At 48.6% G+C, this 24,592-nt stretch overlaps 2 protein-coding genes across 6 annotated transcripts in view; one reads left to right on the top strand and one right to left on the bottom strand.

Moving 5' to 3' along the window:
* Positions 1 to 4,303, bottom strand: part of EXOSC7 (exosome component 7) — a 35,898-nt gene extending 31,595 nt beyond the window's left edge. For both annotated transcript variants that reach the window (XM_027582837.2, XM_027582838.2), the window contains exon 1: positions 4,188 to 4,303. In XM_027582837.2, the coding sequence (XP_027438638.1) occupies positions 4,188 to 4,244 (57 nt within the window). In that variant the 5' untranslated portion in view covers positions 4,245 to 4,303. The remainder of the gene's footprint in view (positions 1 to 4,187) is intronic.
* A 135-nt stretch (positions 4,304 to 4,438) lies between these two features.
* ZDHHC3 (zinc finger DHHC-type palmitoyltransferase 3) overlaps positions 4,439 to 24,592 on the top strand; it is a 55,746-nt gene continuing 35,592 nt past the window's right edge. For 2 of the 4 annotated variants that reach the window (XM_027582839.2, XM_027582843.1), the window contains exons 1-2: positions 4,439 to 4,576; positions 21,327 to 21,656. In XM_027582839.2, the coding sequence (XP_027438640.1) occupies positions 21,351 to 21,656 (306 nt within the window). In that variant the 5' untranslated portion in view covers positions 4,439 to 4,576; positions 21,327 to 21,350. Of the gene's footprint in view, positions 4,577 to 8,477; positions 8,627 to 9,845; positions 10,237 to 21,326; positions 21,657 to 24,592 lie in introns of those variants that run through there. The other 2 variants (XM_027582842.2, XM_027582840.2) reach the window with 2 other exon arrangements.

Here is a 24,592-nt window from a genome sequence, read left to right as displayed (position 1 = left end):
ACACATCTAGCCAGTTACTCAAACTCGAAAGCGGGTAAATCTTAGATTCTGCACCCAACTCTAAAATCTGCCCCCCACAATTCCTGAATGTTGCAAATAGAGAGAAAAACAGTTTGAGATACGAGTTGGTATACAAGTTGGTAAAACAAAAGCTGTACAAAGAAAGGCAAATAGGGCTCTAAAGGAACTTATAACAAAAGTGGGGAAAAGGGCGCCTGGGTGGCTCAGGTGGTTGGGCGACTGCCTTCGGCTCGGGTCATGATCCGGGAGTCCCGGGATCGAGTCCCGCATCGGGCTCCCTGCTGGGCGGGGAGTCTGCTTCTCGCTCTGACCCTCCTCCCTCTCAGGGTCTCTGTCTCTCATTCTCTCTCTCACAAATAAATAAAATCTTAGAAAAAGAAAGTGGGAAAAATACTGCTTGAAAAGATAACAATACAGTATATATCATGCACTATTTAAAGTCTAGAAAAATGGTGTGGGGTGGAGCAGTGTCCAGAACTTCTAGGACGTCCCCTCTTCCTTCCTGTTTGCTCACATGCTACCAGATGGAAAGAGAAAGAAAGAGAAGTAGAAATGGGGATTCTCTCTGGCCTTTGCTTTGGGAACCCGATTTGAGGACGGGAAGACAATGGCTTTCACTGCAGTAGGAGAACTGCAGGAAAGTCAAGCATGGGCTCTGCAATCACACAGATCTGGATTTCTGTCCCCACTCCATCACGTGCTTTCTGTGTGACCTTAGACCCTGTCTGAGCTCAGTTCTTCACCTGTTAATATAGGGATAATTAATACTCACCCTCAATGCACCAGGTTAACTCCTTCCAAACTGCATCACCTGGACTCCCTTTACTGGCTTGTGTTTGGGTTTGGCCAAGGGAAGGTCCAAAAGGAGACGCCAGGAGCCGCCACGGGACTTGCTCCCCGCGCCCCTATCCCTATTCCCCCTAACTGGGGCCACATTTCTGAGCGTGCTTTCATCTGGCCAAGCCTACAATTTCTGTTGAACAGCTCTTCCTCTACAGTTCTAGCTATCGTTGGCACCTGGTAACACAACTGCCTCCCTTGGCCCCTTCAGCCTAAGGGTAACAGCCACTCCCTGTGGTTGCTAGTCTTTGGCCCCTCAGTCTCTCTTGTCGGTTCCCTGAAAGCCACCCACACCACTATGAAGAGTCACATCACATAAGCCCCCTGAATTACCTGAATGGGATTCCATACTCTCCCAGGACCTGATAGGATTCATCCTCCTTGCTCACAAACTGCTTTCTCTCAAGTGTACCCCATCCTCCCAGTGGCCATTTTTAAGCCTAATGATTCTGTCCATCCTTTCACCTGACCCAAGCCGAAGCAAAGAGATTTTTCTCCCTGGAAACATGACGATGGAACTGAACTAGAAGGGATCGCTTCTTATATACAGAGGAACTGTAATCCCAGGAGCTGAGAGGTAGCCACATTCTTCCTACTACATGGCCTGAGAAACAGAAGACCAGTCTGAAGAGAGGTAAGAATAAAACGAGGCGTAAAAAGCGGCAGAGATGAGCAAGGGAGAGCCTGAAGAGGACCCTGAATTCCTGGAATAACACTTGTAACCCTCTAAAGTATACTTTTTTCGCTTGAGCGAGTTTGTTGGTTACCTTTCCTAGCAACTGAGTCCTCAACATACACTGTGAGGTTAATTTCAACCGCTTCTGGGATGCCTCGGTGGTTCAGTTGGTTAAGTGTCTGCCTTCGGCTCAGGTCATGATCCCAGGGTCCTGGGATCGAGCCCCACATCAGGCTCCCTGCTCACTGGGGAGTCTGCTTCTCCCTCTGCCTGCCGCGCTCCCCGCTTGTGTGTGCACTCCCTCTCTCTGTTGCTCTCTCCCTCTGACAAATAAATTAAATCTTTAAAAAATAATAATAATTTCAACTGTTTCTAACTACTACCAAACCAAGATGAAATATCCCTGAAATAGTTAAGGAATCAAAGGCTGAAAGGAAAGGGATGACAGAAGCTAAAACTGACCGTACTGGACCAAAGGTGAAAAGTAAAACAAACAAACAAAAAAACACAAGTAGGTCTACAGATAACAGGCAAGAACAGGATTCTGGTTAGGTATGTATAAGATGCACTGCCTGCACTCAAAGACCAACAAAACAAAAGTTGAGGTGATTTTAGAACTGAGTCAGTGGAGATCCCATGGGAAGCTTAATCACTTGCCTTCTGACCTTTATTCAGATGGTGTCAATTCTGTTTCCCTCCTCCATAAATATAGCAAATTTGTAGCCAACACTAATAGTCCTTACGAAGAGATTTATTTAAAGTCAGTTACTCTGCGTGGCTCCATGACACACAGAGCAAAGCATTTGTGTGGCCCTAATATTAGGTTCATGGTACTGGTAAGACAGAGGTTTAACTTTAAAAATGAAGAGTGTCCAACTGACCTCCCTTTTAAGACCCACCTTACTCAATCAATGTCACTGAGTACCTACTAAGCACTGGACACTGGCTAGGTTTTATTTTTTTTATTTTTTTTAAAGATTTTATTTATTTATTGGACAGAGAGAGACACAGAGAGAGAGGGAACAGAAGCAGCGGGAGAAGGAGAGGGAGAAGCAGGCTTCCCGCGGAGCAGGGAGCCCGATGTGGGGCTCGATCTCAGGACCCTGAGATCATGACCTGAGCCGAAGGCAGACGCTTAACGACTGAGCCACCCAGGCACCCCACTGGCTAGGTTTTAAAGGTACCAAATAACAGATTATTACCTACCAAGATCCATGAGGAAGAAGTGACTGCACCTCTAAACCCCCTAAGATCAGGCATCTAGCCACCTCCACAACCTGATCTCCCACCACTACCCCCAGCCCATCCTTGTGGCTCCACACTTCCTCCAAGAGCCTTTGGATTCGGCATCTCTTCCTCCTGGAAGGCTCAAGCCTACTTAATTCTTAAGTATGCTGAGAGCTCATTTCAAATACTATTTCCTTAGGGAAGCCTACTCTGACTTCCTGGACTAGACCAGGTCCCTGATTTTTTTTTCCTTCACAGCTACTAGTACAATTTTACATACAAACACAAAAATATATCTGTAATTTCTGTCTCTTCCTTCTAGCATGGGAGCTATATAAGGGCAGCCTCCTTCCCATCCCTTGAGTCTAGCTTAGTTCTAGGTTGAATGAATGAATACGGAGTCCTGAAAATATACACAGGAAGGACACGACATGGATTTAAGGGAGCAATTCCGCCTCCTTAGGGAAGCCTTCAGAGCATCACAGCCCCCAAAATTGTATAGCTCCTTTGACCTCCACTAACTATGCCACTCCCTTAGCATATATGTTATATTCCGTTGCCTTTACTTTATTCATCTTTGAAATAATAAAGGAATCAATGGCTGACGGAAAGGGGACGCCAGAAGCTGAATTTGACCATAATGGACTGAATGTGAAAAGTAAAATGCAAAATGATTAGGTCTCTACAGCCAAGTTCAGGATTCTCATTAGGCTTTACCGAGACGTCTGGGGATGTCTCTAACCTGGGCAGGTTACAAATCTCTAACCTGGAAAGGACACACTTGGCTTTCCTTGGTAGCTCATTACACCCAACATTCTCCCAACTCTCGCTCTGAAGTGGTCTTGACTCCAGGAACTTAAAACTGACCACAGAAGATCTAAATACAGTTACAGCTGCCTCTAAGGATCTTAGAACTAAATGCCACTGGCTGTAGAGCCGCTTTTTAAACATTCTTCCCCCTTTATTTGTAAGGAAATTTATATTTTTCAAAGCGCTTTCACCTCACTCCCTTCTCTCCCTGTGCTTCCCAACCACGAGGTAAGAGCGGGCCAGAAGCCTACCGCCAACCCCCGTTTCGTAGCAGAGAAAAGCGAGGCTCAGCCCAGTGATGCGACTCCCGAAGGCCCTGAGGGCGGTGCTCCCTCGCTAAGAAGCGGCCTCAGGGACTGCCTTTCCACCCAGGTTTGGAACCTTGTAGACGCGGAAGGCTTCAAGTACACACACAGTCCTAAGTGGACCCTCGCCGTGGGGTCCTAAATACACACGCTTTGCCGGCTTCGTACTGCAAACGCCGGCCGCAGGGCTGTCTAATCACCAGGTAAACCCAGCACGCCGCCTGGCCGCCTCCTCCCGAGCGAACCGAGGGCGCGCCGCCACCCGCAGCGCCAGGGGGACCCGGTGGCTGACGCCGCGGCGTAGCTACCTGAACGCCGTGCACGATATACACCTTCTCCGCCTCACTCAGCGCCACGGACGCCATGCTGCCGAGCCGCCCCGCTCGTCGACGTCATCTGCGCGCGTCGCCCCCGCGCCGGCCGCGCCCCCCTCCCACGCGCCCGTGCGTCATCAGCCTGCGCGGCGGCCGCTCCTGCAGCCACCGCTGCTGCCGCCACCGCCGGCAGCTCGATGGGCTTCTCCTGTGCGCCGCCCGGTGTCTGGACGAGTCCGGGAAGCCGCGGCGCCTCGTGCCGGGGAGCCATCGCTGCAGCCCGAGGTCGGGTCCCGGGTCGGGGGCTGCAGGGGGAGGCGACGGCGGCGGCGAAGGGAGCCCCACCGGGGGCCTGGCACTGGGGAACTGCCTCCGGCTTCACGGTCAGTTGGGAGGGGGAACTGGGGTTGAGTGAAGAGGCTGGGGTGAGGCCAGAGGCGCGGGCCGGGGCCGGAGCTTAGGACTCGCAGTGGCAGAGGCGCGCGTCGCAGTTTGCTCAGAGCTGGAGTTGAAGTAGCAGAGCGTGTGTGTGTGTGTGTGTGTGTGTGTGTGTGTGTGTGTAAGAGAGAGAGAGAGAGAGAGAGAGAGACCTGAGAAGGAGAGAGACCTGAGAAAGAGAGAGAGACCTGAAAGAGACTGACCCCGAGCGAGGAGAGGCGGACGTCAGGGTTGGGCTGAGGGGCTGTCTCCTTGCTCTCCTCCCCTCTTCCCCCCACCCCCCGCCCTCCGTCCCGCATTTCCCTAGTCCCTTAGGGTGGTTGAAAAGAAGAGGCGGTGAAGCCCTCTTTACTTCGTTCTCGGTGGGAAAGGTCCGGGCCGGGAGTGAGTGCCCACTAATCCCGAGGCGTCCTTACTCCACCCCAAGGATCCCACCCGTGCCCCCTCTCTCTGGGGCTGACCAGACGCTGACCCAGAACCTTGCAGGATCCCCCTTGCCCCAAGTGGTCGCTGGAGCATTGTCCCAAAGAGAGGAGGGGGCAGAGTTTTGGTAACTGGCGCTGGCGAGGGCCACAGTGCCCAGGGTCCCCAGCCCTTCCCAGCAATGGCAGGAAGCCTGGGCTTGATGGTGTGGTCGCTGGGAGCTATAGACAGCTGTGTGGGGGGGGGGGGGGGCGAGGGGAGCCAGCCCTGGCGGTGGCCAAGTGGGAGTAGGGCCTTGGATATCCAGAATGGATACCTGCAAGGTGAATATAGGGTCACTGAAGGAGCCCATTAAGGTGAGGCAAGATAGGGTATGGTACAGATTTTAAAGAGGTCATGTGGATAAATGGGGGAAAGTTAACCCAAAGTGATTGAAGCAAGGATCTGATGACTTTTCCAAATGTCCCTCTTTTAAGGAGCCTTCCTGTTCTCAAAAAGTGAAAATACAGTAACCCTTGACAGCTTGATCATCTAACAAATGTATTTCTCAGCTAGTAGCTTCCATACTGTCTCATAGGTAACTATTGAGAGCTTACCATGGATGGGCTTTGTGCCAACTTTGGAACACTAAAACAAATAAAACACAACTTCTGCCCAGAGAAGCTTCACAGGCAGAGGGAAAGGCTCTAGGGTCAACATAACCACAGAACATGGTTAAGAACTACGATGATGGCACCATGAGCATAGTGGGATTAGGGAGGTGGGCCAGAGGAGGGTACAGGGAAGAAGTACCTGCCCATATTCTTAAGCCCAAAATAAATGATCACTTCCTAGTAGACTGGACATCAGTTGTTTCTTGTCTCCATGGTTCTCTTATGGGTGTGCGTACAGGGTTGGACTTTGCCCTCTAGGGAAATTGGGAGAGGAAGCTGGAAGGTTTTTCTTACGAATGAAAGCACAGGTGCCCCACCCGTCATGGTACATAGGAATCTTTGTGTGGTTGGACACCTGGTTTCTATGTGAGGAGCTTTGTGATGAGATAACAAGGGACTGCTGATGTTAGAAATGATATTTTGTTCTAGAGATTACTCAGAAAGTAGAGACCATGAACATGGAATTTTAGTAGCTAGGATATCTAAGAGGATTGAGGATTTAAAAAGTGGCAGCAAATGGACAGATCAGAAAAGACAGAAGAATCTGGGTTGGATACCATGGAGTCATCTTTATATAAAGATCTTTCAATATGTCTTCGAAAATATAGAACATCTATTTGAACCATTGCCCTGGCAATTGACTAAAGGTTCCTTGCTGGAGAAGAGTTGGCAGTATTTGCTAAATAATATTATGAATGATGTCTCACATGTTAGGCTAAGTAGGTCTGAGAGGTGTAAACAGTGAAATGTTTATTTTAAATTCTCTACTGAAACAATGACACCTTCACTAACCGTTATATTTCAGTGCTGCCAGAACATTTTTTACCATGTTTGTTGTGATAATTTTTAAAACTCAAAAATTCAGAGTTCTTTTTTGGTTATTAAAGCAAGACAAAGAATGCATGTTAGCCAGAAAAATCAAGAAGCCAAGAATAACACCTTAGTCTATAAAACCAGCATGTTTTTCCATCATTGTCAGATTCTTGGCCGGGGCGGGGGGGGGGGGGAGGGGGGCAGGGCATATTGTTTTGTAGGTCTGTCCATTCTGAATCTCTGTACTCTGTTAATTTTATTTAACATTAACTTACATTAACATTAACATAACATAGTGCTCATTAGGTGCCAAGCACTGTTCTAAAGCACTTTACAATGATTAACTGATTTGGTCCTCACGAGAGCCCTATGAGGCAAGTACTATTGTCCCTATTTTACAGACTGGGAAACTGAGGTGCAGAGAGGTTGATTATCTTGATCAAGGTCACAGGTCACATGACTAGAAAGTGCCAGAGCTGGGATTTGAGACCAAGCAATCCAACCCCCATACTTGCCCTCCTAACCATCCTTTATGCAGTCTCCCCACCAGACTATACTTCATTTGCCAAAGTATTTGGTGAAGGAGGCCTATGTTTGTTATGGAATTGTTAACTGCCCTGTAGGCTGTAGTTAGTTTTTATTCCAAAAGCAGGGAGTCTATTCAAGCATAAATTCACATCCCTTGAATCCTTATTCTAAAGGAACGTTGAACGTGGTGCTGAAGGGATGCTCCTATGTCTCTTTCAGCCAACCCTGGTTAGATAAGGGGAAAGGTTACATACAGGCCAAGTGGAGCTTAACTCAGAGGAGCTGAGAAGAGCCCTCAACAACAGAGAAGGCTGATGGATTTGGGACTGATGATGGGGCAAGGCATGGAGACCCAGATGCCAACCATGTGCCTTGCTCCCAGAATAGACATCTAGAAGCTCTTCAAACAGGAAGTATTTGTTTGCATGCCTGTGAGTGTCATGTTCTTGTAGACTCAAAGAGATGGGAAACTGAAAACATACCTGCCTAAAAGGAGTTGAGGATTTACTCTAGCTAGAGAGCCCAGGCACTCAACTAGCGCATAAACAAGACAATGAAATAAAGTGCCCAATTGAGCCAGTGTGGTAATTAGACGTGAGGCCAACCTATAATAAGGTGCTAATTGTGCAGGCCAGGTATCAAGGGCGAGAGGTAAAGAGCTGCTGCTAGCCACTAGCAGGCAACAATGACATTACAGAGGTGAAGTAAATCTGTCCCACCTAACCTTGGTTAATTAAAGCAATAAAAGCCAGTTACAGAAGAGCTTGGGGCAATGCTGAATCCATGGTGCTGAAGTTGCAGAGAGCTCTTAAAAGCCCAGCAGGGGAACATCTTCCCAGCCTCAAAGAGAGGTAGTCAAGTACGAGGCCTTTACCTCTGCATTTTCACAGTTAGCCCAGCACTGCAGAAAAGCAAAATCGAGTGACTATTTTCCCTATAGATCTGTTTCCTTTAAACACTTTGATTTGTCCTGCCTGTGCCTTGTCTGAAGAAACACTCGATATAAATAACCTGTCAGTCAGGCCGACAGGTCTGTGGCTGTCTTGCTTTTCCAGAAATTACAGCTCGTAATTACAGTGGTAGAAAAATTGATAGGACTACGTCGGGTAAAGCTTATTCTCATTTAGAGGAACGGACTTCATGTGTGTTCATTTTGAGAGGGTAGCAGGGTGCTTCTTAGGTCTTTAGGGCATGTGTGAACAAACGGAGGGGGGGTCACATATTCTGATTAGCAAATCTGGAAATACTTAAACACACACACACATGCTAATAGCCCCAGAATCCGAATAGAAGTGGAGCAGTGAGGTCTGGATATTGACCTGCTGGGCGGGGGAGGGAAGCAAATGCCATGCTGCCTCTAGTTTCTTCCTGTTTTTGCATGTTTTTAATCACTTACTTTCCTCTTTGGAAGCAGATTTCCAGAGACAAATGGCCAGGTTATTCCTGGCTCTCAACTGTGAAGTTAAGAAGGCTCCAGTTCCCTGTCCCACCTAATTCAGTTATCCATCCAAGAAATGCCAGGAAATACCAGGAAAACGCCATCTTTTCATAGTCTCCTCCAAACCATAAACCTTTCTGGTATGTAGAAACTTGGCAATTGAACTCTGGATTTTTCTGGGCTACCTGAGACATGAATTTCTCCTGGTCAGGGTCTGTGGAGCCGGAATCCCTTTGGGTGGGATAGATATCTCACCTTAGAAAAATAAGCCTAGTGGGACAGATGCAGTTCTGGCCACCGTTTGGTTGCCGTAACTTTTGACTTGGCTATGGACAGAGCATATGCTTCTAAACCGAGAAATACCAGCAGAAAATCTAGAAAGCCAAGATGATTAGGAAGAAAATGATCTATCGGTGCAAAGACTACTGGTTGTCTATTCTGGTGATCTGGGCTTTGCCGGAGATAATTTTTTTGTGATTTTGAGCAGGTCTGTTAACCGTTCTAAACCTCATTTTACCCTAAAATGTGTATCTTACCAAGATGGTAAAGCTCAGAACTGATCATGGATATACATATATTTAAACGATGTAAAATGGTCTTACTTCACTTTAAAGATTTCTCTGTCAGCACTTTGTAATATTTGATGCATTTTGGTAGTGCTTTTTCCACTCTGAAAAAAAAAATTAAGTGAATTAACAAAAGGGAATGGTAATTGGTTGAAAAACTGAGCATGCTCAGGAAAATGGCCAACAGTTATTGGTGGATTTCTTTCTGTATAGGAACAAAGAACGGGGACCGGAAGTTAAGGGATGCTTTTGGTAAACATAAAATCCAAGAAATTAACAAAGAAAATTTGTTCATGAGAACAGAGGAGTCAGAATCTTAACCCCGCAAGGGATCTTAGCACGCAGCTCAGTCTTCCCTCATTTTATAGATGAGGCCACTGAGGCCCAGAGAGGGCAACTGTCTGGCCAGAAATTGGAGGTGGTGAACCGCAGGAGTGGGAGTGGAACTGTGGCCTCCTGACTCCAAGCCCAGTCTGTATTCACTTAGCACTAGCCTCCCTTCTGTCTCCGAAGCCCTCAAGTAAGGAGGCAGGGGCTGTGGACGTGGACAGCCCAATTCCTTGGTCCCAAGCTCTTCCCAAGGCTCCGCTCTGGCATGGCACTTACAGGTGCCTGGGATGAGTGGCATCAGCAGGGATCTAAAGCTAAATGGCTTCCCTTCTTGCCTCCCGGTGCCATTGCAGTAACTGGTTCTCTTGCTTTCCCCTCTCTCTTCTCTCAGATCCCTCCAAGGGCCTTCTGCTTTTCGTCCCTAAAAAACCAGGCACTTACCTGGGTGATGTCACAGTGGCTGCATGTCTGCCCATGGCACAATGTGGGGGCACGTGCCATTTTCAGCACCCTCAGGTGGGACCCTGCTGGTTGGTCTCTGCCTAGCATGGGCAGTCTCTCTCTCCGAAAATACAGCGTGCCGGAACTTGGCCCCCCAGGAAGCATTCTCCAACAGAAGCAGATTTTAGGGATTCAGTCCTAGGGTGACTGTGCTGGCTGAAGCTTCACATCCTTGCTGCTTCCTGGGTTAAGGCAGGATCAGTCCTTCCAAATGTTGGCTAGTGTTCAACCAGGGCCCCACCTTAGAGGACAGAATGCTTAAGTTCAGGCCTGTGGCCTGTGAACGCTGCCACGCGTGGCCCGTCCACTAGCTCCATCTCCGCATAACCATGTGTGGGCAAGAGAGCCAAACAGTAAGTAACCCAAGGTCATGGTGGAGGCACTGGCCCACCTTTCCCTTTTGTTTTCTGGTTATGGGGCAAAATTAATGGTGGCAGTGGGGAGTAAAAAGCAGGCTCTGGAATGAGAGCAGGCTGGGGAGCATACCCTATCTCCACTGCTTCTTTGAAGTATGAACTTAGGCAAATCTCTCCATGCCTCAGTTTCTTCCTCTCAAAAAGGGGATGGGAAAGCCAGGGTCTGTATCTACAAGATAGAGCAGATGTGAAGATCAAAGAGGAGGAGACATGGGCGCACAGGTGGCAGGTAATAGACACATAGGAAGAATCAGGGCCCCACTCTTACATTCAGCATGCCTCCCACTGTAGCAGGAACCAGGCAGAACGCCCAGCTGAGAAGCTACTCTGCCAGAGGCCAGTGCACCTGATTAGGAAGGTTCACTGTGAGAGTAACACATTCATTGACAAGCAGTGTTGAAATTAGCTGGGCTGGTGATACATTGTTGCCCTTGGGAAGATTTTGTTGCTGGGTTGCAGACTTCTGGAAGGAGAGGAGTTCATGCAGGGACATAGCTGCACAAGCCAGGGGTAAATACTGTCCGCTAAACTGAGGGGGGAAGTTAGTCACCTCTCTAACCATTCTATGGAACTTGAGCTCACTCCCTGAGCTTCATTTCTTTACTCATCTAGAGAACAGGCTGGACCAGAGTTTGGAAGAGGTCAGGTAGTCCTTGCAGTCTCTTTCTGAAAGACCGAGCGTTTGAGGGCCAGCGTGTGTAAGGTAGTCTGGGGGGTGTCGTGATCCGTTGAAGAGACAGCTGCCAGAAGTCAGTCAAATGGCTCAGAGAAGAAAGAAAAAAAAATTAGGCTTCCAGGAGCTAGTGGAAGGAATGTGTTTTGAGTCCATTTCTTGGGTTTTTCAAAAGAAGTCACAAATCTTAGAGATCTAGTCCTTCCCAGTCACTTTAGAGATGAAGCCATCAAAGCGAAGTTGAAGTGACTTTTCCTCAGGTCCATCAACTGTGTGAGGGAGTAGGAAGCAGAACTCGTGTTTCCTGCTTGGTTATTCCTCCCCTCCCCTTTTGGGAAAAAAAGAGAAAAAGCCATGTGCTGTGCTCAGACTGTGGTCTGTCGTGGCAAGCAGAGCTGGTTTTGAGTCCTGGCCTTACCACTCCCTTGCTGTGTATGACCTTGGGAATATTACCCAAGACTTCTGCACCTCACTGGGTTGAAGTGTAAGAAGGTCGAGGTGCTGGGTTGTTGTAAGAATTACAATGAGCTGCTTTATCTAAGTCCTCAATCATCATAGGCATTTGGTTCATGTTGGTGCCCATCTCCCTTCCTGGAGACAGCACTGCCTGTTTTGTCTAAAACTTTTAGACAAAGTCCCAAATGGACTTCGATTTCCTCATCTATGGAACAGAAGGAGTTTGGCTAAAATCTAATAGATCGGTCTTTAAGGTTTCTTGCAGCTCTAAAATTCTGACCCAGATAGTGATTTTATTTTTAACCAGTTCATCTTATGCATGGTCTTGTTTTATTTTATTTTTTTTAATGTTTTATTTATTTATTCATGAGAGTCAGAGAGAGAGAGAGAGGCAGAGGCAGAGGGAGAAGCAGGCTCGCCGCCTAGCAGGGAGCCCGATGCAGGACTCGATCCCAGGACCCTGGGATCATGACCTGAGCCGAAGACAGATGCTTAACCATCTGAGCCACCCAGGCGCCCCATGGTCTTGTTTTAAAGTCTCATTAATTTTCTTCATTATTATAACGTATCATAAAGTACACCTATAAAAGGGGAAAGTAGAATGTGTTACCCAAACAAGTGCAGTTTCTACTGATTCCCAATGTTTGTGACCTATATTGTGGCATCCTCTCTGTGGATGTGATGTAGGAAAGACATGAGGGTTCGAAGCCGATGGCCAAGAGAGAATTCTTGAGACGTCTTTGGTGCAAAAAGGTGGTTTTTTTAAAGCCTGGGGTGGGACCCGTGGGCAGAAGGCTGCACTGGGGTCATGAGGAGTGGCCCATTCTATACTTTCAAGTTGGGAGGGGGTTAGGCATAGTGTAAACCTCCCAGGTATTTTGGAAACAAGGTTTCCAGGATCCTGAGGGGGCTAGCTATTGTTAGGAGTCATTTATTACTGTTTAGTAGAAACTCAGTCATGAGACCCTTCAGATGTATATCAGTGGGTCATATGCTTGGGATGATTGTCAACATGTATCTTGGGGGGTAGAGATAAAGGAAGTTTCCAAAGGAATTTTTACGTTAAAGTAAACTTACAGGATGCTGGGGATTGGGCTAAGATTTCCTTTTGCCCTTAGTATCAACATTGAGGCAGTTGAGTCCCTAGAGGAAGGTCACTCTCCCTGTTTCAAGGACTTGTCAGTGGGCTGTAGGTAGTAAGGAAATTTAATAAGTTTTCTTCTGCCTTTGTTTCCCACATCAGGTGTGTATTTTTTTAGGAGATTTAGAAAGTCAGGAGGTGGTGAAGTGGCCAGTTGTGGTACAATAGTCCGTTGTGGTAAGTGAGAGAACTGTTAGTGTCCATGACCTGTCCAAATCCCAGACTTTGTTCTGAAATGAAGGCCTACTGTTAGAAGTCTGAGTGTGCACATGAGTCTGTTTTATAAGAAGGTGGCCAGAAGGCAGATTTCACTTACCGACCCCTATCTGATTTTCTCAGTGAACCTTAGTGTCTGTAGGGTTTGGTTTGAGGGTATGATGTTTTACTTTTTTACTTCTTTTTTTTTTTCAAATGTTTTGTTGAAGGTTGAGTATATCAGAAGACAAGAGACAGGCAGAGCAGGACAGACCCTCCTGCAGAGGGAAGAATCGTGTAGACTTGTCGGTAAAGATCTTCTAGAACAGGCCAGGGCGTTCTGCCTGGCTGGACGCCTTTCCTTGGCTGGTGGGTTGTGATGCAGATGATAAGGCACCTTTCCTTTGAACTACACCCTTACCTTAAAAAAAAAAAAAAAGTTTAGTGACGCATTCTTTTTTTTTTTTTTTTTAATGAAATATTTCAAACAGCGATTCATGGTTCATTCTTTCTTTTTCTGAGAACCCTGTAAAAATGGGTATAAAATTTATGATCCTTTTAGATCCTTACACAAATTAAGAGAATTGTAGCTCAGATAAATTGGTTTTCTACTTTTTCAGATACCTTACTAAAGCTTCTAGGGCATGGACCATTTATTTATTTTTGAAGTTGTAGGCCTGGCTTTTGAATGCTTTTAAGTCTATCACTCTGAAATGTGAGAAGTTCTAAAAGAGGCAAACACCATATTTTTGAGACAGTAGGATTTAAGCCATAGAAGGTTATTGATATACTCGTTAAGATGAATTTCAATTGAGAAAAATGACAGAAGTACCAGAAAAGATGCTGCCTTCTTTCAGGGGACCTTTTAAGTGATTGTGTAAGGGTAGACCGAGTTCTTTAACTGTAGTAAGAATTAGTTTAGGTGAGAATTCAATGTTTAGTAGGGCAAGTTCCAGAGGATATCAGGCCAGCCCCCCCGCCCAACAGCAATTCAGCATAATACTAGATTTATTAAAATGTTAACTGTTCACCTGAAACAAATGCTGACCTATGTTAAAAGCCTCTGATTTAAGGGTTTCTACTACCTTGGCGATGTTCATGACGTCAGCTAAGGAGTTGATGAAATTGAGTTGATCTATAGATGAACTATATGTTCCTACTAGTAGAGACCCAGAAAGGTGAATCCTTAAAAAAAATTTTTTTTGGAGTGTTTGGATGACCTTTGTCTCTAAGCCAAGGGAAAATAATCGCACCTGATTTGAGTTTATTCAGCCAGTCTGTGTACAGATATTTCATACAGGCCTTAATGGTTGGGTGTGTTAATGCTACTTTAATCTGTACAGTCCCCAAAACCTACTGTGCTGTGCATGAATGCATGTGTGGATGTGAGAATGTGAGTGGGTGTGGTGTCTTAGGAAAGTAATCTTCACAAAGTACTTTGAGATGCTTCTAAGGATTTTAGATCTAGCTGAACTAATCCGGGACTTCGGGATAGCATTTTAGCTCGTGAAAGCCAGCGATGTTGGCAATCTGAGAAGATCTGCAGTTCCTGGGACACTTGCTGGATGGAGAACAGTGGAGTTGTGGGGACTCTAATACATTCCAATACAGAACTTGTTTGTTTTATGTGATGGTCGTGTCTTTGACCCTTAAGCATAAAGCCTGGGCTTTGGGTCAGTTTTCTTAGGGCAGGTGATGGATTTATAAGGACTTGCCCATAATTCAACAAATGATGAGTAACTACAGGCAACTCTTGCCATCGCTAATGGTCAACACTTGGCTAGGCATCCAGCCTGGCCAACCTGCTGATGGGCCACAGTGGGATGGGACCTGTGAGCTTGACCATAGCATCACCCTTTCAAACCCCTTTATGTTGCTCGGCCTTGGATAGGCAGCATGGAAATTGAGTCATGAGTGCATACCACAGCGCCAACCCAGTACCCCAAACCCTGGGGCTTGTAGGGCCCCAGACTGCATTTCACTAAATAGATTTGCGTCTGCCTGTCTGGGTTAGTGGGGAGGCACACTTGTAGTCAGGTATAATGAAGCGTGTGAGTTATAGATCTGGAGGCAATTCTGTGGACCAGGTGTAGGGGGGTTTTGTTTTTGTTCTTGTTTTAGAAAATTATCACTATCAGTCATTTCTGTTTATTGCTTCTGAAACTCTAAGAAGGAAGACTAGATGATTTCCTTAGAATTCCCACATTCTCGGATAGCAGAGCTCAGAAGGTCATTCTGACAGACACTGCATCTTCCTTATCATCTGGATCGCTAGCTCCCGGGAGCTCTAGAACTCCTCTGGTACCATGAGTCCTCCTATGACTTCCTTACCCCCAGGGCTTAGTCCCTTCGCCTTTCTGGGCCTCAGTGTTTTCATCCACCAGGTAGAAGAATAATGACTTTGGGCATGGATTACTAACATATGGAAAAGCCAACTCTTCTTCTTCTTCTTCTTTTTTTTTTTTTTTTAAGATTTTATTTATTTATTTGAGAGAGAGAATGAGAGATAGAGAGCACGAGAGGGAAGAGGGTCAGAGGGAGAAGCAGACTCCCTGCCGAGCAGGGAGCCCGATGTGGGACTTGATCCCGGGACTCCAGGATCATGACCTGAGCCGAAGGCAGTCGCTTAACCGACTGAGCCACCCAGGCACCCGAAAAGCCAACTCTTCTTAATGCTCTAGAACCGTTGGCCAAAACAGTACAACATAGATTACTATAATTAAAATTGCCAAATGATCATTGTTTTAGACCTTTCTTTGGACACAAAATGGAAGAGGATCAGAAAACCCAGTTCCACCCAACTGCATCTCTGGCCTGTTGCCTCAGTGCCTCCCCGGGCTCGTTGCCCTCTGGTGGACTCGGAGCCCTCTCGTCTGTCTCATTTTGTCTTGTCTGTCAGTGCCAGAGCGGCCTTACCACAGCATGACCACGGTCCTGATAGCTTTCCTCAGAGACTGGGGTGCCTCCCCAGTACCTCCAGGGTGAAGTCCCACCTCACCTTGAAGCCTGAGGCCTTGTAAAACATAGCCTACATAACATAATCCTACCTTTAGCGCTTCATTTCCACTTAGCGCCCACCACCTCCTAGTCCTAGTCCCAACCCAGCTCGTGTATGCGCACACTTATGCACACAGCCCCAGACATCGAGCACCCCCACCCTGCATCACCACTCTTCCTGCCTCTGTCTGAACAGAACGCTTCACCTGGCTCCGTACCCTGCTCAGATCCTCTCCCTTTAGCTGCCCAGGCCATGAGAAAGTCTATTTATCTCACTTCTGGGCTTTGTTTTTTTTGGGGGGGGAGGGTACTATTTGCCTCTCCATTGTGCTGTTCATTAGAAACCTGTGTTTTAGGGTCATTGTGGGGTAGGTCTGTCCGATTTCTGCATCCATTCACTCAAGAAATGATTTGAGCACATACTCCTGCCAGATACCAGGCTCTGACGCCGAACAAAATGGGACTTGCAGGTTAAGTAGAACAAAGCAAGTAAGACTAGACTTAGCAGATTGGGAGCTGGGAGAGGGGAATGGCAGGGCCTGAACTGGGCAGCACACACACATTATGGTCCTCATCATCCCTTGTGTGAGCCCCCGCACAGTTGCTTACATTTAGTGGCTGCTCCGGGAATATGTTTTTGAATTGAACTGAACTGAAGACAGGAGAATTTAGAGGGTCAACAGGGCAAGGGAATGGGATGAAAAGGGGTGGGGGGGGAGGGCTGGAGGAGGCCGTCCTCCTGAGGGTGTGAGCTGGTGGGCAGGATTAAAGGTCCCCGGACCCACCAGCCTCCTTGTGTGCACAACCCAGAGGCCTGAGCAAACAGTCTGCCCAACGGTCACAAGCAAGGACTCATGTGGGCAGTCGGTCATGGGCAAAGAGCCTCTCCTCAACCCCAAGGATTGGAGTTTCCCTAATTCAAAATAGAAAAGGAGAAAAGGTCAACATTTGCCTCTCCTGCTGTGGTCATTAGGGGCAGAACGAAGGGAAGGTGCACAATTTGTTCGAGGTGAAGTTTTCCCCGTATTTCTAAGATTTCCAGTTGACTAAGGAACAGATCCTTATTGGAAAGCTACTTCCATTGCTCTTGAGGGGCCTTGGGGTTAAATAAACTCTTCACCGCCGCGTGCTTTGATTGGTTTTGAGCAGGATATTTTGAAACACTAAAGTGTGGGTTGGAATGTGAACTTGAGTTCAGTACTTGGTGTCTGAGTCTGCCAAGTGTGCCCTTGTCTGGGTGCTGGCCCAGATCACAGGTTCTCCCTCACCAGTGAGGGGAAAACAGAGCTCCTCTATACACTCTTTGGTTCCCACATTGTTTAAGGATGGAACGTTCTGGTCGCTTAAATAAGAATCACAGTCCAGGGCGCCTGGGTGGCTCAGTTGGTTGGGCGACTGCCTTCGGCTCGGGTCATGATCCTGGAGTCCCGGGATCGAGTCCCGCATCGGGCTCCCTGCTCAGCAGGGAGTCTGCTTCTCCCTCTGACCCTCTTCCCTCTCGTGCTCTCTGTCTCTCATTCGCTCTCTTTCAAATAAATAAATAAAATCTTGGAAAAAAAAAAAAAAAGAGTCACAGTCCACTTACTTCACAGTCCTGCTTGGTGCACCCTCCTCCGTCTGGGATATGGCCACACACCTGAAAGGCAGCAGACAGGGCTTCCGGAGGGGGGCCTGGGATCACAGAGCTCTGGCATCGTACTCAAGCATTTGTGTAACAAACGCACACAGTAAATGGCTACTGCATGCCAGGCCCTGGGCTGATGAAAAGACAGGGCTTCCAGCCCACAGGACCTGTGTGGTGGGAGAGCATAGCAGGTGTTCCCTAAAGGCCTGTTACCGAGAATGAGTACCCTTCTTTTACGAACAAATAAAACTAAACCGGCTTTAGTTTTATTTGTTTTCCAGCCCACAGCCAATTAGCGGTCATAAATGGAGAATTTGTCAGGGGGGTTGGCAACTATAGGCACAGGAATGACAGTAGCCAGGAATGGAAGAGGGAGACAAAGAACCATACAAAGGAGATGTTGGAATTAGAATTCTAGTCTGCACAGGCCAGTTGGTGTGAGGCCAAGAGCTCAGTGAGTCTCCATGACCCCGGAGGACATCACTCCCTGATACATTCCAGTAATTGATGTTCCCGGTAATAACTAAATCATTCCAAAGAAATGGATGGTTATTGTACTTAAGACAGGAGCGGGTATAGTATCTTTTTTTTTTTTTTTTGGTCTGTTTTTTATTTTACTTCCGTGTTTTATTTTTTTATTTCCACCTTAACCATCCTAATGGTTAAACTGTGTATCTGCTCAGGAACAAGCCACAGTTACTGGGAAATTTACTTATGTGGAAGGGTCTGTTCCTCAGCAAAACCACACATACGCAACATTACTCTAGTCAAGTCGTTGCCATGTGTACGATCAAGAATGAGTAATTGACGAGCGAATACAGTCAACTGGTCTGAATATACTATGAGTGTAATGTAATCACTGGAAATACCTACAAGGGAGCATTGTTCTGAAATTTATTTTCAGTGATCATCCATTTCAGAAAACCACACCTTTTATGCTAATTGAAGAACAGCTTCACGGAGTACACAGCTTTCAGCGAGATGACCCTCGGGCTGCAGATGACAGGAGGTTTTGCTGCCACAGACATGGGTGGGGTGGGGTGAGTTGTAACCACCCATTTCTGTCACACTGAGCTGTTCTGCAGGGAAAGCTGGAGCCAAGACAGATCTCAGTTATCTGGTGGGTAACAACCGCCTCGAACCATGGGTCAGCAAACTTCTGTATAAAGCTAGAGCGTAGGGGCGCCTGGCTGGCTCAGTCAGTGGAGCATGCGACTCTTGATCTCGGGGTCATGAGTTCGAGCCCCACGTTGGGTGCAGAGATTACTTAAATATTTTAGAGATTACTAAAATCTTAAAAAAAAAAAGCTAGAGAGTAAATAGTTTAAGCTTTAGGCTCGCCGGTCATACGGTCTCATCACAACTGCTCAGCTGTGCCATTGTTATGCAAAAGCAGACAGACAATACGTCTTCGAATGGCATGGCTGTGGTCCAGTAAAACTTTATGGGTTTAGAGCCTGGGTACCTACAGACCTGTACAGCAGCAGGAAAAACCAAGAGAATGCTTACCTGTGGGAGTTGTCAAAGTGGTGAGCTTTGATCAGCTTTGGACTCGTGGGATTTCATGGGATTTTAGTTTTTCATTTGTTGGCTTTCGGTTGAATGGAGCTTAGAATTTTAGAATCTGCTGGGCCCGGGTCCAGTGTGCAAGCTCCTGCTGTCCTTCCATTTGGTGCCTCAGAAGGGTGTCCTCATCGTTCATGCCTCTAGGTTGTCGCTGGCGGCACCAATTGCCATTGTCTTCGTGGAGAGCACAAGGTTGCTTTATTCGAAGATTCTGATTGACGGCCTGTGGGGAACCACTGCTTTTACTCTACTTGGGATGGTTATTCCATACGTCATGACTTCCTGTCCCTCAGCTCCCAGCACAGTGTACCCAGCGTGTGATAGTCACCCTATTTGTTGAGTCCTGTGGCCCAAACAGTTGATTTCCCGGGAATCAGAGACTCCCTGAGTTCTGCCCTCGCAGGTGATGGGGTCAAGTGGAGAATGTTGGACAATGAGTCCAAAGTGTTTCTTTGGATAAGTACATGGTACGCATCGAACTGCCTTTCGGCCACTAATTCTCTGCCGTCCTGGGGAGGGGAGGCCCTGGCCTTATTCTTTCGTTATTAGCCTCTGCAACTTTTGACTTGAGAATGTCTGTCAATTTGAGTAGCAGTGACTGCCGGCTCAGCTTTCTGGACACGTCCTTCCTCGTCATGACTACAGCATATTCAGTCCAGAGGCTCTTTGTTGGGGAGGAGGGCTGGGGAGGAAGAAGGCCAAAGGGTGAGGAAAGCCCAGCACAACCACTGAAGGTTTGCCCATGCCCTGTAGAGCCCCAGCCTCCAGAAAAACACGCAGAGCCAGCATGCTTGTGAATGGTTGCCTGCGCTGCGAAGTGCCTGGAGTTCTCAGAAGCCCGAAGATGTCACTCACAGTGCTGTAGACAGCTCCAGGGGTCACCCTGTGGCGCCTCCATCTGGGGCTAGCCTGTGCCGGCGCAGTTGCTGACTGAGAAACCGGCCTGGTGAGCAACAGGCCGCCACGTGTAAGATAAGGAATCAGAGGAAGGAAATGTGTACTTGCTGCGTCTTTCGGCGCATGCTGTGGACAGATCGACTTTATTATCGATCCTGAGTTATTTCATTGCTGTCTCCAGAGACGCGGGCTGCAGCTGCTAGGAAGAAGGGGCGTGTTGCTCAGCACTTGTTTCGGAAGGAATGGATGTCTTTCCTAGAGAGACTATGCCACGTGTGTGGGGTCCGTGGTATGTGGGCTTGTTATGGCCTATAGCGTTCATCAGGAGCACCTCCAGCTCCCTGGAGCCTCACACCAGCCCTGGGAGGGGGTGCTGGGGCGGGATGGGGGTTATCTCTGCAGGTGAGGAAGGACGCAAAGGCTCACAGAGAGCCTCACAGCTCGGTGGTACAGAAACATCTTTGGACTCATTGTCCAACATTCTCCACTTGACCCCATCACCTGCAAGGGCAGAACTCAGGGAGTCTCTGATTCCCAGGAAATCAACTGTTTGGGCCACAGGACTGAAAAACCTGGTTGGTTTCAAGAACCTTCCCTATCCGGGGTTTTTCAGTCCTATGGCCCAAACGGGAGAATGTTGGACAATGAGTCCAAAGATGTTCTAGGTCACCAGGTCCTTTCCTCCTACTCATCCCTGTTAACCCCAGGCAGCCTCAACACCAGCCTCTGGGTTTGTCCTTGGCATAGAGGCAGCAGTGTCCATGCTAAAGAGAGTTTTCCCAGAGGGCTTGGTACTCAGTGTCCCGTCTTGTCTTTTAAGTCACAACTAGAACATATCTGTTGACACCATCCTCCCAGTAGATCGATCCCTAGTAAACAGAGAGACCTGAGTTCTAGCCTCACTTCTGAACTGGTGTCCTGTTTGTGCAGCTGCAGCTCCAGCCGACCTTGGGTGAGGCATTTGCCCTTGGAAGACTCCCTTTGCATATCTGTCATGTGAAGGCTTTGGGCAAGGTGGCCCTATTTCACAAAAGCTAAGTTAACTCTCAGAAGGAAGGAAGGAAGAGAACTTACTTTTCTTTTTTCTTTAAGTAAACTCTACCCCCAGCGTGGGGCTCAAACTCATGACCCCTAGATCAAGAATCACATGCTCTACCAACTGACCCAGCCGGGTGTCCCAAGCACTCACATTTTTTTTTTTTATTTTTTTTAAGATTTTTTTATTTCTTTGAGAGAGGGAGAGCAAGCTCGAGTTGGGGGGAAGAGGGGGAGGAAGAAGCAGACTCCTTGCGGAGCAGGGAGCCCGACGTGGGGCTCGACCCCAGGACCCTGGGATCGTGACCTGAGCCAAAGCTAGATGCTTAACTGACTGAGCCACCCAGACATCCCTCATGGCTTACTTTAGAAAGGTAATTTTGTCAAATATCCTTGATAACAAGACACCACCCTTTTTCTGGGTCCTTTCTTGTCTCTTCCAGATGCCAGTATGGACAGAATAGCTTATGATGCTTATCCCCACCCACCACTTCCGAGACATTGAGCGGAAGCCAGAATACCTCCAGCCAGAGAAGTGTGTCCCACCTCCCCACCACGGTCCTGTGGGAACCATGTGGTTTATCCGCGACGGCTGTGGCATTGCCTGTGCCATTGTCACCTGGTTTCTGGTCCTCTATGCGGAATTCGTGGTCCTCTTTGTCATGCTCATTCCATCCCGAGACTACGTGTACAGCGTCATCAACGGAATCGTGTTCAACCTGCTGGCCTTCTTGGCCCTGGCGTCCCATTGCCGGGCCATGCTGACGGACCCCGTGAGTATGTCTGGGCCTGTTTTAACCAGCCCACACTCTCCTCCTCTGGCCCTGGCATGGCCGCAGCCCGCATGTTCCCCTGGACCTTGGGAGTGTGGAGAACAGGAGGGCCAGGGCTGGGGTGGGAAAGTGAACTCAGGGCCCCCCGAGGGGACACCGCCTGTGCCACAGCCTTTCTGTCTTGGTTGGATGTACCTGTATGTACACTGGTGTATGCGTCAATGGAGCCTGCTACGGGAGGGATTTGGCCTAGCAGAAACCTAGCCTCTCGTTCGTTGGAAGGGCACAGTCCGATAACCATGGAGACTGGGGGCAGATCACGGAGTGGAAAGCGTGCTGAGGGCTTGGGTCAGGGTGGGGCTTCCCAGTGAAGACAGGACTGCAGCGAGGTGCTTTTGAAATTAAAGCCGTATCCAGTTCCAGGAACCTGCACGGAAATGGCCTTCACTTTGGGCGAGGCTCATCTTTTCCTGAAAAGCTGGACAAGCCTGTTTCAGGCGGCAGCAAGTGCCTCTTGGTGAATATCTGTGGGTAAAGCGGTGGTGTTCTGCCTGATGACTTAGCTAAATATACCAAGCTGTGCAGGTGGCTATTGAATGTCGTGTACCCTGGTATTAAACCCTCCGTTCCTGTTCATCATCTCGTATGGGAAAGGCGAGAGTGCGTGATTTGATAAAGACCTCCTGTGGCTTAATAGTTTGAGTGCGTAGGACGAGTATGTTGAAATTAAGAGAAGGAAAGCACCACTACTGGCCATGGCATTGGCCACCCAGACTCTGTTTCTGTGAGCCCCAGGGAGAGCAAAATAGAGACCCTGGGTCTTGGGCTCATTCCCTCGAAGGGCTCCATTTCCTGCCGGTTCAGGCGGTGGCTTGTTAATCCATCCCGAGGGAGAGCAGCTTTCCCAGCTCGACTACACGTCGATAGCCGGTCCAGATAGCACCTCTTCTCCCCCACGTCCTGGCACCATTTATGGGGTCACCAGTCAGCCGGCCCCTGAAGGGCCTGGCGTACAGGTTTCCCCCACTCTCTGAAAAGGAGAACATTCCTGTGAAACCTTTCATAAGCCAAACGGCATCAAGCAAAGAAGCAATTTGCATGTTGTAAAAGCGAACATCCTCTTCGGATGTCTTTGCGTTGGCCGAAAGGTACTAAAGTGGGTCTTTCATAAAGGCCAAGTGACGTAACGCCAATGTCAAGAAGAAGGGGGAAGACCTGTATGTGGTTCCAACCGGAGTGCCCTCTGTCTAGAGAAAACAGGTGAGGCCAGCCCCGTGCGACAAAGGCTGTGGCAGAGGAAAGCCCGGGTTGCTGTGGAAAAACGAGGGGGCGTGAACCAGCCTAGCCGACGAGGACGGCTGCTGGGTGGCGCACTGGCCAGTTGTTGCAAGAGCAGCGTCTGTTGGCGGGGGAAGTGGCGAGGTGGGAAGACCCTGACGGCGGGCCAGGCCAAGAGAGCGGCAGGCACACAGGCGTGTGGCCCCTCGAGGCTCCCGGGAGCTGCGTGGGATGGTGGGACCTGAGGAGGAGGGAGGGTTTGGGGGGCAGTTGGATGACGAGGGGTGGTCCAGAGCCCCTGAGGATTTTGAGTGAGAGTGGCGAGACCCAGTTGTCATTTTACAGGGATCATGCTGGCAGCCCGGGGAAGAGCCCTGGGAAGAGCCCTGGGAAGAGCCCTGGGGGCCCTGATGAGGGACAAAGTGAATGCCATGCCCATTGAGCGCCTCCTACGTGAGAGGGCCTTTGTGAGCAACGGCGGCAGCTGTGAGCAAGACAGACCAGCATCCCTGCCTCCTTGGAGCTCACGTCCTAGCGCAGGGGGTCAGGCAGTGAAGACGTGAGCAAACGAACAAGGTGATTTCAAACAGTGATAAGTATTTTAAAGATAATCAAAGAGTGTGATCGGGTGATGTGGTGGTGATTTTTCTGGGGCACAGGGGGCCTGCTTTAGCTCTAGGGGATCTGAGAAGGGCTGTGAGCGGTGCCATTCAGAGCTGAGACCTAATGACATGGAGCTGTGAGTCAGGCAGGTGAAGCCCCTGAGGGCAGAGGCTTCCAGGCAGAGGAGAGAGTAGGTGCAGAGGCGCAGAGGTGGGCACGCACTTGGCGCATCTGGGGAACAGGACTAAGACCAGGGTGACCTCCGCGTGGGGAGTGGGAGCAAGAGGAGCCGGAAGACACAGGTAGGACTGCAGAAGCCAGATCGGGCAGGGCCTTGAGGGCCTCATGAGAGCTTTGCTCTTTACTCTCAATGTAGTGGGAAGCCAACGGAGAGGCATGACACGACCTGATTTTTTTAAAAAAACAGTGTCTTGTGCTTGTAACGGGGGTTTGAGGTGGAGCAGAGACCCAGGAGGATTAGAGGGATGGCAGTGGTCTGCACACGACGTGGTTGGTGGCTCAGCCCAAAGTGGGAGCAGTGAAGCTGGACAGAAGCTGTTGGATTTGGAGTGTATTTTAAGCCACTAATTCTCAAACCTGGCTGCACGTTAGAATCCCTTAGGGAGCTCTGAAGAAGTATGGACGCCTGGGCCCCACCCCCAGAGATTCTGCTCTGATTGGTTTGGGGTAGGGCCCTGGGTATCGGAGTGCTTTAAAGCTCCCAGGCGTCCTCTGTGTTCAGCCAGGTCTGAGAACCACTATTCAGAAGGGCCGACAGAATGGAGAGGGACTAGAGAGTGTGTCTTCCCGCATCTTGGCTCAAGCAGCTAGGGGATTGCTAGTGCTGTTTCTTAAATGGGAGAGTCAAGAACAGATTTTGGAGAGAAATCAAGGCTTCTGTTCTGGCCAACTGTGTCTGTATTACACGTGAGCAGAGAGCCAGGTTTAGGGCTGGTGCAGGGTCAGGATCAGACAACTTCGTGCGAGGTCATTGGTGTCTAGAAGGCACGTGAGTCAGGGAACTGGACGTTGGGAGGTGGGCGGCGGGAAGGCTT

This window comes from Zalophus californianus, chromosome 1 (assembly GCF_009762305.2).
Source record: "Zalophus californianus isolate mZalCal1 chromosome 1, mZalCal1.pri.v2, whole genome shotgun sequence".
NCBI classification, from domain to species: domain Eukaryota; kingdom Metazoa; phylum Chordata; class Mammalia; order Carnivora; family Otariidae; genus Zalophus; species Zalophus californianus.
This window is presented reverse-complemented; position numbering and strand designations above follow the sequence as displayed.